The 17,424-nt window shown below is 40.8% G+C and overlaps 1 protein-coding gene across 3 annotated transcripts in view; it reads left to right on the top strand.

Moving 5' to 3' along the window:
- Window positions 1-17,424, top strand: part of MTHFD1L (methylenetetrahydrofolate dehydrogenase (NADP+ dependent) 1 like) — a 149,209-nt gene that overhangs the window by 79,255 nt on the left and 52,530 nt on the right. For all 3 annotated transcript variants that reach the window (XM_040550572.1, XM_040550573.1, XM_040550574.1), the window contains 4 exons: window positions 4,339-4,478; window positions 6,164-6,205; window positions 7,681-7,781; window positions 8,175-8,352. In XM_040550572.1, coding sequence (XP_040406506.1) covers window positions 4,339-4,478; window positions 6,164-6,205; window positions 7,681-7,781; window positions 8,175-8,352 — 461 coding nt within the window. The remainder of the gene's footprint in view (window positions 1-4,338; window positions 4,479-6,163; window positions 6,206-7,680; window positions 7,782-8,174; window positions 8,353-17,424) is intronic.

Raw genomic sequence — 17,424 nt, 5'->3', positions numbered from 1 at the left:
CTGTTGTCATGCATAGATGATAAAATATTTCGAGATGTGCTTGGCAAGGCATAATTCCATCAAAAGGCTGTGGTAATTGCAAACAAGAAACAAAACCATTAGAGTGATTTGTTCATTTGCCTGAACCCTAAAGAGGAATTAGAGACTTCAGCAAGTGGCATCAATTGCGCAGAGGGAAAATCCTTGCTGTGACTTTATACAGCCTGACAAGCTTCCTATCATCTCTCTTGCTTAATTTCACATTTATGAGCTTTCACTCCTCCTCTCCGCCTTTTGTTTTCAACCTAATTTGGATGTTTCAGGTTTGTGCTCTGAAAGAAAGCTATAATTTATTGGTTATTTTGGTAGTCGAACTCAGTCAAGTAGATATTGTGTAAATGACCTGTAGAAAGCCCTGTAGCAATTTTATGTTGTGGTTTGCCTACTGTTACTTTGAAATAAGATTCCCTAAGTTACCCTGGTGTGTGAGAATGAGCTTAGTTTTTGGTCACCCTCACCATGGGTCTTCCGTTAGGAAAAAGTTGAACTTACTGAAGCATTTTGATTGAATTAATTTCTGGTGTGTGTGTATATTAATTGCTAGATTTGACCTGTAGGCCATTATGAAAATTAATGTGCTGGCAGTGCACTGCTGGTACACATAATTTTAATTTTTGATTTTCATTCTAATGACTCTATCATTTGTATGATACTTAGACTATACATTTGAAGCATAAAATCAAACAGAGTAGTTGTAGAATTAGGAAGCTCCGGCTGAATATGAGGGGGCACTTCTTTACTGTGAGGGTGACAGAGCACTGACACAGGTTGCCCAGAGAGGCTGTGGAGTCTCCTTCTCTGGAGCTATTCAAAACCCGCCTGGATGCCATCCTGTGCAGTGTGCTCCAGGTGATCCTGCCGGCAGGGGGGTTGGACCAGATGATCTTCAGAGGTCCCTTCCCACTTCAGCCATTCTGTGATTCTGTAATTAGGTTTTGCACTTTATATGACCATGTAGTGAGACAGTCTGGAGAGCTGTATGGTCTGAAAATTCTGCTCAGAAAATAATCATTTAGTACCTGTCTAGATCATTGTCCAGTCTTAGAAATGCAAGGAGATTTGGAGCAGAAAGCAAGACCTGGGGCCGTAACAGCCCTGACCTAGGTTGGATATGTTGCCTTCAGATTGCACTCTGAGGCTAGCAGTGAAGTGCAAATACGTAAGCTTGCTGAAGGTAAATCATTTACCTCTTCACTTTCATCACAACCACTGTGCTTGTGGCCAAGAAATCAAAGCAAGCAGTTAACGTCATGCCAGCATCCTGGTGTCTATTACAAGCCTCCCACCTGCTTGTAGGGCAGCAGCCTGGGCAGCAGATATTCAGGGGGATCACAGGGGTCAGGGTAGTGGGGTGCTGATGTTGGGTAGCTGGGGTGTATTGCAAGGGGCATGAGGGGGTCTCCAGATGGAGAATTCAGCCACTGCTGTTGCTGAGATAACCACACTCTTAGTTAAGAGTGCATCTCCTAGTCTAAGACTAAGAGAAGTGCATGGAAGAGAGTGTTGTTCTTAAAGGCAGTTAAAAAGAGACTGTTTAATCATGCAGTAGTAGTTGCATCATAAACTTCCCTTCCTTCAGCTGAGGTGCAGCCGACCACATCCATGCTTAGGTAGACGTTTGTTCCTGAAATCTTCGTTGGTTCGCTCATAAGCTGTAATTACCTTCTGTTGACAAATCATATACAAGAAATGATAACCGAAATAGAACATGTATTACTTTGCATTCCTGTTCTTTCATTTAAAGTGATTAGCTGTTTTATCTCATAATCTCTGAATGTCGACTAGCTTGAAACTTCCCATTCATGGTCTGTATTTGTTTTTCTTTGGCACTTGAATTTGGAAGCAGGAAACAATCTGAAAGTAATTGTATTAAGTGTTTCAGCACAAAGATTTTAAAATATAATAGCTTGGCATATTACTCCATCTTCTCTCTATTCCTCAGAGGAAATAAAATGGACTTAGCAACTTTCATCCAGGCAGCTTTTGTACTGCATCCTGTTTCCTTCCTCACGTTTGAGAAAGCACCGAAATTCCTCTCCAAACTGAGTAAACCTGTTCTCTGTGTTGTAGCAGTCACTTCGCTGAACACATGTGTTTTGTTCACTTTTCTGATGTTGATACAGGGTTTGGGCTATTCACATGCATTGAGTTCAGGCAAGTTTGCATTTTGCCTCCCATATCAAAGGAAAGCATTGCAGAGAATAGAGAGGAATATGCATAGCTAAACAGATAAGTGTCTGGGTGTTTGCCCTGGCTTTTTAGGCTGCTTGAAGGGAGTCTAGCACCTCCCCAGAGCCCTGAAGTGCTGCGTGTGCAATTCCTGCACTTGTTGGAGGGCTGAAATCTCTGCTTTTTGCTCGCTGAAAGGTAGAGAAAGAGGGGTCTAAAGTCGAAGGAAAATTGACCCTTGGAAAAGCTTGGCATGAAAAGGATTAAGTCCCTGGAAACTTTGTTTGGAAACGTTAGGAGACTGCTATGTATGTATGCTGGCAACCTTCATAAGAGACAAATTATTTTCCCACCCTCTCAAGTACTTGGTAGTTTATCTGTTGTTTATATTAAAGATTGATCGTGCTTATGTATTCCTGACAGAGTTCTCATTCATCACCCTGAGCCACGTAAGAGGCTGGAGGAGAAGAATGGGGGTTACTGGAAAGTAGACGTGATCGCTAGCTCTGCTTTTAATATGACATGTCCTGACATTAGCTTTGTTCCTGTGAATCATTGTGTTTGTGTAACCCCCCCACCCCCTTTTTTCTTGTTGTTGCTTCCATGTTTGATATGTTTTTCTCAGGAATATTCAAAAAAAAATATAATACACTTATTACAGTGATGTTGGGGAACGTTAATGACGACACTTGTCAAGTTACTATCTCAAGAGGTTTCTGCTCCCTGCCATGCCCACCGCCCTGTTTGCTGGCTCTTGCTTCCTCCCCCAGCCCCAGCAGCCATTTCCTCCCTCGGAGCAAGCCGCGCAGGCGATTGTTTCAGCCTGTGCCAAGCGAAAGGGGTGGAAGGGGGCCAGGGGAGTGAGGACAAATGCATGAAGGCTGAGACTTCCTAAAGTCCGTCAGCTGCCAACCGAGAGGGACTTTCTCCCACGGAAGCAAGAGCTGATCTGGAAGCTGCTCCTCGTCCTCCTTGAACCCACTGAAGGCTTCCAGCCTCTAAGTGTTCAGGCAGTTCCTTGTGATCACCTTCAAAGGTTGAGAGTCAAAACTGCTGGCAAGGGGTGGAGACTGAAAAGGAATTTGCTAGGTTTTGCAAGCTGCTTGGGATTATGGGGGCACACTACAAGCCGTGCTTGGAATCAGGTCCAGAAACCTCTAGAGAGGGCTATTTTACCACCCTGGCTTGTCTGCCTGGAAGTCCCTTCCCATTTTCCCGAGCCATACTTTGATCCCATCTTTCAGGGTGTTCTGGTGGAAAATAGTTACATGGGCAAATTTTCAGCCAATAGTTTTAATCCCTTGAATTTCTGAATTGCAATGTGCTTATGTTTTCCTAATAAGAAATTCTTTGGATCTTAAAAGAGGCAATTGAAGTAATTGATATTTGACAAACCAGAGCAAATTATCTCCGAAGAGATTGTCATTTAATACAGATTACCTTCTCTTTTATCTGTACTTCTACTAGAAATACTTCGCCTGGCATATCTTAATTCTGCACAGATTTTTTTTTTCCTGTGTCATACTATATTAATGTCTGACAGCATTTTTGTGCGAAGTCCTGTAAAAGATTTCAATTTTCAGTAGCATCTTCGAGACTGAGATGTGACTGTAGATGCTGGCTTGTGTTTATAATTAAACATCTGCTCCACAAAAGCAAGAGATGACCAAAAGTTCTGCAGACGTAGGGGAATTTAGATATGATAGTTGTGAAGAAAGCGTATCTTCAGTGCAATCGAGGGAGAAGGAATAACGTAAGGAAGTCTTATATCTGTAAGAATTTTCAAACATTTTAAATCAATCTAATTATACAGAAATATCTATTTTGGAAGACTAGATGTTTGTAAAAGACTTTGATTCCAACTCATTTAGATTGCTTGTTTTTTTTCCCCATATGACTACTTTTGATGACATATTGTACATATCAAGAATAAGAGAATTTATTTCTGGGTTGGGAATAGTTTTTTAATCAGACTCTGTAATGTAAATAGACCTCTATTTAAAAGTTCATTCAAAACTGAGTACTGGTGTATATTTAAAAGCACTGTATGGTAAAGTAGAAGTATCCCCCAGTGTTTAACCGAAAGCATGTTTTATGTGTGGTTTTGTTTTGTTTTTTAATGTTTAACAGTGACTGAAGCTGGCTTTGGCGCTGACATTGGGATGGAGAAATTCTTCAACATCAAATGCAGAGCCTCTGGCTTGGTTCCCAGTGTGGTTGTACTTGTTGCTACAGTGAGGGCTTTGAAGATGCATGGAGGTGGGCCAAATGTAAGTTTTTGCACCTTTCTTGGAAAATGAAATTGTCGCTGAAGTTTGCAATAAGTAAAATATCTTGGTTTAAGAAACAATGGGGGTAGCTTTTGGAACAATATTTAGATACCATCTCTGAGTTACCTCATCATATAGTTGTTAGCTCCAAAAGCAATGTAGAAATGCAAAGGCACAAACGAAAGAAGAGGGCTGAAAGAGCTCTGAAGAAGCACTAAATCTTGTGAGGGAGGGAAATTTGCTTGTATGGAGGAAAGAAAAAAAGCTATAAAATGTATATATTTTCTTTTCCCTGCATTTTGAAATAGCATATCTGAGTGCACTGAAGTAGTCACAAGCTGGGAAAGTTGGCAGCTGAGGAGGACAGAGAAGAAAGTTCAGGCTGCAGTATGTGAGCGGAAGTAGGGAACATTGTTTATGAAAGTTTTGAGATTTCTTTCACTGCAATAATGGGAACTCCTTCTGTCCTTTTAGTCTGCTCAGGTTAATTCCCTCAGGGATGCAAAGGTAATTGGTACAAGTGTGCAAATGTTTTCTCAGTGTACCAAAAGTATATCACTTTTTGCTATTTAAGCCAAGAAGACACTTGGTTCTAGAAGTACTGATTAACTGATTCTAGAAGTACTCCTCAGTCATACAATCAGACTGGACTCTGCTAGCCAAGCAGACAGACACTAAACTCCTTAAAACACTTTCTTTTGTCCGGCAGCATGCAAGAGAGTGATGCTTCCAGGGAAACAGTCTTACTGGATGAAAATACCAGAGCTGTTTCCGCAGCCACAAAATTTTGGACTGCGTGGTAGTCTTTACAGCAAATCATCTTGTAGAGCTGAGCTTTTTCCATTTTCAGTCTTTCAGGTTGACATAATTATATAACTTTGTATCATTTTAGTCCACTTCTAATGCAAGTTTTCTTTATTTTTAATAACATTCTTTCTTGCATGTCAGGCTGGTATCCTGTCATGCACTTTATCATTCAATCTAGCAAATATACCACTTGAATACATCCTCATAGCAGTCTCTATTTCTGTCTGAGTTGTGTCTTTAGCAAGTATAGAGCTTTCATTTGGTCGTGTAATACATGACAGAGCCACACTGAATGCCAGATACTTTTACTGGGATCTAGCTATAAAATGAACCAAGACCAATGCCTAGGAGAAAAGTCACCAAGTCCAGTACCTGAGATTGATATATTTGGTCATGGGAGGCTCAGTAGAGTACCCCAGTCATACTCTGCCATACCTTTTTTCTTTCCAGCAAAGGAAGTTACTTGCATGAAATTGCTTGCCATGGGCAATAATTACAGAGCACCCAAAGATTGTTTGTCTTCTGTTTATCTGTCAGAGCTGTTCCTTCAGCCAACTGTTGGAGGTTGCTTTCCACTGTCTTTGCACTGCTGGTGCATCGTTAAACATGTAGAACAGGGTCCAATTACATTCTCTAATAAATGTTTTTACAAGTTGCTGAGTAACTACTGTGTCTTGCTGCTCAGATACAGTGGGAAGTGTTGCTACTCTCCTTGCATCGGTGTAACTTGCAATAAAATAGAGGCTGCAATCACCCTATGATTTTTTTGTGCCATATTTGTACTGCCAGGCAGTATAGAAAACAAGCAAAAGTGCACTTCTGACTACTTAGGATCCTGACAAGTGTTAAATCTGTGATGACTTTGATTATTATTCCAGGTAACTGCTGGTGCACCCCTGAAGAAGGAATACACAGAAGAGGTAAGAGGAGCTATTACAAAACTTTAGGAGGAGTTTTTTTTTAAAAAACCACTTGGTGGTTATCCCTCCTGTGTGTGCTATGTGTGTCACTGCATGGTAGATTGTACTGAGGAACTGAATCAGCTGAAAAATAACTTTCCAGTAAATTTTCGAGTATCAGTAAGTTTTCAGACTGATCAGCTCTTCATTCAAGTCCGTCATATAGCCTCTCAAGCATTTCTGGCATTCATGGCAGCACAAGGGCAGAGTGGTGCAGGGGTCAAAGACACTCCCTGCAATTCATGACAGCTTAACCTGTTCATTAAACAGCAGGCTTAATCTGGAATTGGATGTCATTCTTCAAACAAAAGTAGATTCTTCAAGTTTGTTTTCTTTGTCTCTTTGCTGTCCTCTGGTATTTTGATAGTTTTACAATCAGATCACCTTTAGGTTGAATACAAATTCAAACAGCCACTTTTAAGTCTTTTGATTATATCAGGCTAAGGATATGTGTTATTGCAATTACGACAAGCCCTACAAAGTCTGAGGTAATAGAGTAAATAAGGAAATCTAGTAATGTGCTTTTATCTGGGACACATGCCTAGATTATAATATGTATCTAATGTCATCAATTAAATAGCACACTTCAGAAACTCAGAGGTAGTAAATTTTCCAAACTGTGTGTTTAATGATGAATATATAGGTGTACATATCTGACTTAAGTAGTGAGTGGATGTGTTGTGTGATACCCTCTATATTTTGAAGTCTCCCACATGTGTAAGTCTTATAAACTACATCTCTGTGGGTCTAATACTTCTGAAGTCAGTGTGATGTGAGAGTACCTTAGCAGGATTTCCATTATTGATGTGTTTCTGTGGCATTGCATGAAGGACTGTGATCCAAGTCCATTCTTCCTGCATTTGAATATGAAAGAGGTTTAAGGTGTCTCCTCTGCCCATAGATTGATTTGTCCTCTGAGAACGAGAGGACATGAGCACAAGGTGACCAGAGTAGCTAAGGAGAAAAATGATCTGCCATCCACCCCAGTCTTGGGGCAACATGTCTGTTGTATTACTATCTGAAGGTGTCTCCTTCAAGGAAGCCACTGATCAGAGTAGGAGGGAAAGGGGAACAGGCAACAAGGCTGCCAGTGTTTTGTGTGAACCTGCCCACAGACTCTTTTTGGTATCCTTTGTATTGACTGGCAGCCAGTCATCAGCTGCACTGTCTTCTCATGTCCTGGAAAAGAGCAATGCATTCATGTACAAATTTTGGACACTGCGTAATCACTTAAATATGTCTGCTTATTAATTTAAGTAAGAATTAATAACTACCAAAATGTTTTGTCTAGAAACATTTTACTTGCCCGCAACTGTCATGATCAGCACTGTTTATGTTCAGTTTAATTTATGGAAAATCCCATTAAAACATTCCATTTGGCAGGAGCAGGCTTGATGTATCTGACCATTTCCATTAATTTTTATTTAATTGTGTAGAACCTCCAGCTGGTAGCTGATGGCTGCTGTAATCTACAGAAACAGATTCAAATTACTCAGCTCTTTGGAGTTCCTGTTGTGGTTGCTCTAAATGTCTTCAAGTAAGTCTGTTCGTTTGTTACTTTTATGAGTAAATTCACAGATCAAATTTCAGACTTCTTGATTTATAAATTAAACAGTTTGGGCATGAAGAAAAGAAAGTATTGAAGAACTTTTAATTTTTTTCTCCATTATGAATATCCTTTAAATCCTTAGCTTGTTCTTAAGGTTTTAAAGCTACAAAAAGTATATAACGTTATGGAAATATTAATGTCCATGTTAATTAGTTATAATAATTATTAAAAGTGTCCTTGAAATGCAAGTATACATGCTGCATATAAATGTGCTACGCATATGTCAACTTTTATATAAAAACTACTGATGTAGAGTAAGGCTAAATGTATAAGATTATAAAATAGAACTAATTAAACAAACCAGAATTGTTTGGTTGGCAGAACTGACTCTCCTGCTGAGGTTGATCTGGTGTGTGAGATTGCAAAGCAGTCTGGAGCTTTTGATGCTGTACCCTGCAATCACTGGTCGGATGGTGGTAGAGGAGCAGTAAAACTAGCTCAAGCTGTGCAAAAGGCAGCCAATCAGAAAAACAGTTTCAAATATCTCTACAGCTTGGAGGTAAGATTTTTTTTTTTCTTTTATGAATGCTTGCTACATCAGTTTTGGATTTAAAATGAGAAGAATGTTGCAACAAAGCTATCTAGCATACTTGGAAAGGGGCTTGACTTAAAATCATAAAACCTGGAGAGAGCAAGCAATCTTTGTTGCTTGTCTAATCAGTAGTGCAGGATACTTACTGGTAGTGCTTATTAGTGCATTGAATATTTTTGATAAGGTCATGTTTAGCATAAAAATATATCTGTAGGTGAAACATCTACAAACTGTTGTAGGAGACTTCACAAAGATACAAGTCATGAAGCTTTTCCTGACAATCATGTAAAATGAAATACAGTTACTGTCTCACAGTCATAGGTATTGCACCGATTTGTGGCTCTCTGAAACATTCACTCCCTACAAGAGAAAGGTGTTAGAGATAGCTTGGGTGCACTGCACATCTGTCCAGGCACGGAAGTTAACACAGAGAGAAAGTGCTGTCTTTACCAGCACCCACCTGCATGCCCACAGCGTGGGTGGCCTGATCCTGCTGCTCCTCTCCCACTGATCAGGGTTTGAATCTGCTACTGCAATGTGGCCCCACAGTGCATGGGTCACTCCCGCTGTGGGCCTTGGGCCCTCAGCCTGTCTAGCAGCAGCCCCTGGCCCCCTGCCCTGCTCCAGCCACTGGCAGCAGCACCCAGGAACCCTGAGGCCGTGGCTCACCCAGCTGCTGGCACGCAGACCTCTGCTCCTGCCCGCGATGTTCACACCTGCATGTGCAGAGCACGGCCACGCAGAAGGGAGTCAGAAATCAGATTTACACAGGGTAGGGGACCGACTGTGCTGGTCAAGCACAGGGCTCAGTCAGACAAGAGCTGCTGATCAGCCACCCTTACGTTCAACCAGCACTTTATTCCCTCTATCCTTTTTCTACAGCTGTTCTTCTCCAATTGGCCTTGATTATTTCCTTTCCCATCAAAAATCTCCCGTTTGTTTAAAAAAAAAAAGTTTTACGTGGTCCCAAAATACAGCTCTTGCTGCATCCCATAATGAGTTCTGTACTTGTCACCTCTTCAGTTTGTAAAGTTTTCTGAGGAAAGTGTCTTCCTGTTGACTCATCTTGGTGGATTTCTCACCAGGGACAATGGTCTCATCCTACTGCTTGGATGGTCTTAGGAAACAACCGATTCAGTGTGTTGTAATTACGACTGATTAGGTTTTTTCACTGATTACATCATTAGGGTTCCTCCACCTATCATTGTTTCTCTGATCCTTGGTCGGGCTTTGTGTTTAATATGCTTAGCTGTTAGATAACCTAACAAAGGATAGTTTGGTCCAAGTTTCAATCCTATCTCTGCTGGAGATGGTGACTCTTTTTCCGTGTCTTAGAAGCTTTGTTATTGCAGTCGTCAGCAAGGTAACATCATGGCAAGGTGAGCCTGTCAGGAGGAGCAGCTTGCAAAGAAGGGCTGTGTGGCCCCTGAAAGCACTGAGCTGGAGTACCACCATACGTACAGGCAGAACATTTGGAGGGACATACTGCCAGGGAAATTGCATACACAATTTCTTGGGACCTTCCCGACTATCCGAATGTGGGTGGGTTAAAATTTGGGCAGCAAAATAGACTTCTCTGGCACCAACGCAGCCCTTGTCAAATTTCAGATCTTGTTCCCAACTTGACAGTGCTGCTTAAGTTTCTTTTAGAAAAAAAGTTTGAGTGCTATTTCTGAACAGCAGAACCTTAGCTTCATTCTTTTAAATGGCTGAAAGTTCCTATTTTGATTCTTCTTGCCAGAAAAAAGTTCAGCCTGAGGTAGATGTGTCCTACTTGTTTTCTTTCAGTCTATCTCCTCCCTGATACGTACCTTGTATCAATTGCACCCATTTTATTTCTTCTTTTCACCTCCCACACTGTTTTCCCAAATGTCAGTAATCCAGCCAGCTCCTGTTAGTGTTAAATACTGCCTTCACATAATTGATGGCAGTACCTTGGGAATGTAAGTGCTATGGCATCTGTTCCAGCCTTTTTGTCCGTGGAACATTTTTACAGCCAAACAATGAATATTCCTTTCTCAGTTTGTCTCGAATTGAGATGCTCTGGAAAGTAAAGATATCATTTTATGCTTTTTGCATAATAAAATGGAAAAAAAAAGTTTATTTCAGAAACACATGTAGTAGTTTTCCCCAGGGAACGTTTGTGTTACAGAGATAGCACACAAGCATTTGATGAATCCCATATTTAAGCTCTGAAGTTACTATATTCTATATAACTAAGAATCTTGTGGTATGAACGAGTAGAAAGAATTGGTAAGGCTGGTCACTGCCTCTCTGAAAGAATAAAATGAGATTGATTTCTACTTTAATGTCCTTCCCAAGCATATCTTCTTGTGCTGTATTGCGTAAGCAGTGTGATTGTAGCACAGAGGGAATGAATCACACCTTTACATCAGCTTAATATCCTGTAACTTAAAACAAATAGTATAAGCCTCAAAACTATGTTGAAGGGATTTTATAAAAACATATAAAAATCTTAAAGTAATGGGGAAAAAATAAATTCAGGCCAACAAAAATACTAAAATATCAATTTCGGGCTTCTGTTTCATTCTTACTGGGCAAAGGATGGGGATTGAAGCAACTTGGAGGCAGGGGAGTGAAATACAAGTTCTGTCATTTGTAAGGTATGGTAGGTCATTTACTCACTATGCTCATAGAAACATGAAGGAAAACCAGATGTTAATTATGGTTGTAATAGGGTTTTTTGATGCAGCAGTTTTGGGGGCTGAATTCTAGTGTTCAAAGGGGGGTATCCATGAAAGAAAAGTCAAGAAACAAAAGAGAGATGGGATTCAGACACATGGTTTCTCCCGTCATTATGCCTAAAAGGGGGGTCTAAGTGCAAGGATGTAGTTTTGTCCCTTGTCTTTATAGCAACTGCTGGAACTGCTGAAAAAAGATTTATCAAGTTGCTTGAATACTTTCAAGTCTCAGTTGCCTCAAGTTTGGGGTTTGCGGGTTTTTCTCTTTCCCTTCATTCTGCCCCTTCATTCGTATCTCTGTCTTTGGAGACTCCTCCACTCTTCCCTTTAATCCACATCTCCATTTAATCCACATCTCCATTCAGTCCTTTGATGTCTACACGTCTCAGTTTCTTCAGTCTGGAAAAATTCATCAGAATTTACTTCCAAAACTGTCTATAATTAGAACAACTTCCAGCAGCACAGACCACTGTAGGAAAAAGTAGAAGCTGCAATAGATTCATTCAACATTTTGATGTTTTGAAGAAAACATTACCCTCAGTATTCAGAAACAAAATTCCAACTCCCTTACGTGTGAAACTGTTTTAGAACTCTTTCTACTAGTCAGACCAAAGGTTGCAGCAAGCTATATTACTGATAGTCAGTGTGTCTTCTAATTACAGGGTAGCCCAGGACAACTGACTGCTCTTTGGATTTGTTCCAAATGACATATATCTATTTGCAGTGCTTTTTGTAATTTCCAAATGTATCTGAAAACAAAGGCTGAAAGGTGTTTACAAATGTATATCATGTGAGAAGAACGAGAAAGGTGTTTTTTTTTCCCTCTGTCAAATACAAGTAAAAAGCTGAGGATCAGACTTTTCACTTTTTTATGAATCCTGAGATATGTTTATACATTTGTACCATGTTGTCAAGTAACATCCAAGCATGTGCTGAATGAGCGATTCTGGACAGTGGACACAACACAGTCGTATGGGTTCAGGACTCAGGCTCAACTAAGTGGTCCTGTTGAGTATCACAGCGAGCTAGACTAATTAGAGGACTGTGCTTGTCTGCTTATATTCCCTGAAGCATCTCAGTTGGTCTGTTTTAAACTTCCTGAGATGTCTCTACATGACACAGTGCTGTCCCACTTTTAGATTACTTTTCACATTTTCTTTATTTCTCTAAGCAGGCAAGCTTTTGTTTTTATCCTACTAGTTGATGTTTGTACATTTTTAATACTCTTTGATTATAGTAAGGGTTCGTTTGACATTTGGTATTAGATGAACAAATATTTTTCAGGAGCTGAAATGAGAACAGAATAAATTTCAAGCATACTTTGAGGGTACTCAAAAGAATACTGCATGTATTATTTGGGGAGCATATATATGTAATGGTGTCAAAAAGCAGCCTCTGACAAGTAACCCCTGCTCTGTTGTCACTATAAAAGTATAAGAATAGGATGTAAACAGATACTGCAAGCATTTCATAGCATACTGTATTAGGAACTGGGGGGGAGGGGGAGGGGTTGTTCATGACCAAGGATGAGATTTTTATATAATAGGCTTCAGAGTTTATAATATAGTTTAAACAATTATTAGTAGTAGTTGTAGTAAGTAGTGTAGCAATGTGTGGTTTTAATATGAATTTTTGCCTCCAGTGCAAACTAACCCCTCTTATTTTATTGTTGAATCAGTTTCTTGCCAACTGTTTCTCTTTAGCGTTTGGAGGATGGGTTTGTTTTAAAGGCCTCCTGAACTCTGTGAAATAATTCGTGCTTTTTTAAAACATATATATATATTCTTGCTACATATGGAAAATATCAAAATATCAACTCTTATCACTGTTGACTTCCTTTCTGGGTTCACTTTTCTTGAAGTATGGGTCTTTAAGCTGCAGCAGAAAGCTATTACTCAAAGTTGACTGACCCATTAGAAGTGAGTTTAAGATAACTATGGGGAGGATAGGAGAGGATGGAAACATACGCATCCCATTCCCAAATTTCTCTAGCTTTAGTGCTTGTTCTTGGTGTGGTGGGGGAGGTAAGCTATATTCCCCACTGGTGCATGCCTGGTGGGGAACCTTCCGTCCTTCACAGAAGTGAGACTTCTCTGCTTTTGGGAGGGGAATGCTTGGGGTCTCTTCTGTTTCCTCCTTTGTTGAACTCTTTGATGACTGCAGCAGCTCTCCTCAACCAGGGGGTATTAACCATAGGTCTGAATGAAGGCAGGCACTGGGTTTTTGAGATGCATTGCCCCTTCCTACAAGGCACTGGGAACGTGGTGGGTGAACGCTCCAGGAGATAAGAGAGGAGAAGGACAGGCAAATGGCATGAGGCAGGATCAGCAAATAGGGCCAGTCAGTGAGTTAGCATTGTCCCTTTAAAACAACATGGCAAAATATGATTGAAGTACCTCAAGTCACTGATTTATGCTGTGTTGGAAAACTACATTGAAGAGCGTGAAGGTAATGAAGGGGAGGGAGGAGAAGGGGTTGTTCCAGACTTCCAGGTTTGTCAGATGACATCTATTTTTGCTAGTGCTTTGCCTTTAAGTAATATCATGACAAGTGAAAATAATTCCAGGTTGTACTGTGGAAGTTGATTACACAAATACTTTGGCTGAGTGCATTGAATAGCCTGTCCAGTCTTCAGAACAAAGGAGAGCTTGGTCAACCTGAAGCCATCCATGGGGAATATGAGGCTAAGCAGCACTTCTGGGGAGGTATTCAAGCAGTTAACAGCTTCAGCACCAGTATTTTCCTTCCCCTGCTGGGAGCATAGTAATAACTAGGGCAAATCTTGAGCATCTCAGCCTCCTGTTTTGGCTGCCCCTGCCTCTGTTGTGCTGTGGCAGTATGGTGTGCACTCATTTCTTCCAGTTGTAGCTTCAGCTGTTAGAGATGGGTCATCGGAAGCTAAGGGTAGCACCAAAACAGAGGAAACTGCTAGCAGCAGTTCTGTGTGCATTAGCTTCGGTTCCATCCACTGCCAGCAGTCTCCAAAAACAATGAACCAGGGTGTGCATACAGCCAAGGGAAGGACAGTGGCCTGAAGAGGAGGCTAGTCAAAAGGGGCTCATAGGTCCTGCCTTTGAGGACACTGAGCTCCAGGAAAAAGACCCAAGGCAGATGATGTTTCTCTTCATTTGTAAACTGGTCACCTTTTTAATTCCAATGTAATTTGGCAGTGGGGAGATTTTCTTCGCCCTCCACTGATAACCTAAGCTGTGGAAACCATCCATCACGTGTCTTCTGCCTCATCGTCCCAATATACCTCTGTTCTCTGCCTTGGAGGCAAATAACTTCTGTTTTTAAGTCCTTCATAAGGCACAGTTCAGCAAGGTATAGACACTCAATGGAATGTCCTTAAGCACTACTGGAGTAGCATAAATAAATAAAAATAAAATTATATGTGCTCCTTACAGAAACTTTTCCTAACAGGCAATGATCATCATCTCCCATCTTGAAATGCCAGCTGTGCTTACCTCCAGGATGCACCAGTCTTTAAACTACTTCCCCCACCCCACTGCTAGTGAGTGCTTAGCAACAAAGCCACATTAAAGAGGAATCCCACAGGGCTGTACCAGCCTCTTCTCCCACTCCCATCAAAGGGATTTTGGTGGAGTCTGGACACTTTTTTTTTCACTGAATGGGATGTTCTGGGGTTGGAAGCTATCTTTGTTCCACTCCATCTCTTTTTGGTGTGTGTAGGCCCGTGACAGCACTGCACTTTTATGTCTGTTTTTATTATTTTTCTATTCTTCTCATGAATCAGTATTCTTCCCAGCACAGCTGGGATTTCAAAGCTGGGGAAATGGAATATAAATCTCTAAGGCCACAGGCTTAGGTGTTGATTCACAAACTGTTTAACTTGACTGAATATGCTTTTCCGCAAATTAAAAAACAAAATCTCCTCCTGTGCCAACAAAGGAAGAAGAGTGCTAGAGACTTGGGAATCCTTCTGTCAGCCACAGATCTTCTGGAACCAGAATATACAGATACTTTAATAAATGTGTTTTTATTTTATCCAAGGGAAAAGCTAGAAGTAGGAGTTTGAATGTGCAGAGTCAGCTATTGTTTTAGCACTGCACTCTGTCACCCCACACAGCACCTTCAGCCATACTCCCATCATATGTTTTCATTTGGCCATGTTCCCAAGGAGAGGAATGAGTGATGTCTGCGTACTGTTCCACTTAGTCAACCAGTGCTAAGTGAAAGCACTAGTTCTTTATTATCGCTTTCAGAGAATGCATAATTTTTTATTTTTTTTAAAGTGCCACTGCCTTGAATTTTAAACTATTTTAAGAATTTCTGTTATGACACAAATCCAGAGGTTGGTGATCACGTAAATAATACTGCCACTAGTTCATAGGCAGTGGGACTGAAGCGAATGTTTAAAGAACTTGAAGTATCCAATGTGTGATGCAAGTGATGGTGCAGTGAGTGGCTTTTCTATATTCTCTGGTTAAATGCATGTTTTTCAGCAAATCTTAAGTTTTCTGAGGGAATAAATTAGTTTAAATTTAATGTTTGTCATAACTGGGAAGAGATCCTTTCAGACAGAGGTACACTGACTGAATTCAGGTATTCAATTTAAGCTAGATAACACCAGTGCTTCTCGTAGTAGCTGTGCCGTTTGTTGAGACTTCACAGAATGAAGACTGACTACAAACTTAAAGCTGTTGGTTCTGGCTTTTCAGGGATGTTTTCTGTTGGATCCAGTTTTGGTTGGGAAGAGTCAGGAGGAATATTTAATAGCAGAAGGAGGGAAGGAAGGACCAGGAGTTGTTTTTAGCAATCTCTGAGATTGGCTCTGGGCGGTTAAGATGACAAACTCCTTTCTTCAGTAACCAAAGAGCTTATAGTCATAAAGTCAGGTGCCCAGACATGGGTGCAAAAGATGGGAATCCCAAGCACAGTCCCTAGCCAGGTCCCTGGTAATGTGAATGTCTCATTTCACTTAGTACCGACTTTTGACAACAAGACCAATGTCAAGAATCCCATCCCTAGCAGAGCATCCCTGCCCCTGTGCACTCTCTGTGCTGGTATGTTTCAGTGATCGGTTTCCAACACTTTGAGTGTTTCTTTCTGCAGTGATGAGGTTTAAACCATATCTGTCACTATTTGTCCTTATAGTAAACTGGATCTGCAAACTGATTTGGGTTAAGATAGCGATTTTTTTTTTTCCTGTGTTATGTTTTAGCCTGGATCGCTTTCTCTGGTATGTGCAGCTGCACAAACAGTGGTGCTGCCCTCTCAGTTGCACTGCCACAACAGTGAGTGTAAGCAGCAGAGTGAGGGAGGAGCAAGGAGGGGCCATGTAAGTTGGTCTGCTGTCCTTGGAAATCCTTGTCAAGCTCCACTTGGAAAAATGATAATCTTCAGGTTGCTGTCCTGACTGAAGGAAGAGAGAAAGAGTGAAAGCAATGTTAGAAAAAGCTAGCATAAATTAAAGCTGTAGTATATTACCTTGTAGTAAAAAGTATGTTGATGATAGTTTTGGAAGATTGAAGACTGTGTATAGACAGCATTAATTTGTACTAACATCACGTCTTGCAAGGGAGGCGGCCTGGAAGCAGCAGTATGGCTGAATGACGACAATGGTGTGATTTCATCTTGGATAGTCAGCTCAGTCTTGAGAATGACAGGCTCTCCTCTTTATTACTGCTGCTTTCTTGGTTTGATTGTTCTCTATCAAATATTGAAATGTACTGCTTACACAGATACTGTTCTTGTGAAAGCAGTTTGTGCGCCTTTGCTGTAGCGCTTGTTAGGCTTTAGCCAAGGAGTTAATCCTGTTTATGGTGTGGGTGCTTGGCAGCCTCAACAAGCATGTGTGTTTGTGCTTGCCTCAGAAGGAGCATATGGCTTTGGTAGCTCTGCATGTGCGAGATTTCAGAAATGTATATTGCCTCTAGTAGGGCTGGGATGATCAGCTGTTTCTCAGAGCAACACCAAAGCTACTTAGCTGTCAGCAGATATTCGTACAGTGTGGCCCTGTAGCACCTTCTTACATTCAGTATACGTTTACCTTGGGCATTTCATGCCACCTTTTTCTTGATAAGTTAAAACTGAATTTGAAAAGAATTCTCTGAAGAAGCCACAGTTCCATCAGCATTAGTACTAATACATGGTTGCGTTCCATAAAAGTCAGTTTTTGTCTAAATTCGTGTTGTTTGTTGTGTAGCTGTCACCTGTCCTCTACTTAAGTGTGCTTAGTTGCATAACATTCATAACCTTCCTTAAAGGAAATGAAACAGGAACAGCTTTTATTGCCGATCCTAAATCTTACATACTTTTGACACGAGTTGTCTGCACATTTTATAAATATCATTGTCACCGTAGCAGGTCAGTT

The sequence above is a fragment of the Cygnus olor genome, chromosome 3 (genome assembly GCF_009769625.2).
Source record: "Cygnus olor isolate bCygOlo1 chromosome 3, bCygOlo1.pri.v2, whole genome shotgun sequence".
Taxonomy (NCBI): Eukaryota; Metazoa; Chordata; class Aves; order Anseriformes; family Anatidae; genus Cygnus; species Cygnus olor.
The sequence above is the reverse complement of the archived record's forward strand: the minus strand, read 5'-3'. Positions and strand labels throughout refer to the sequence as shown.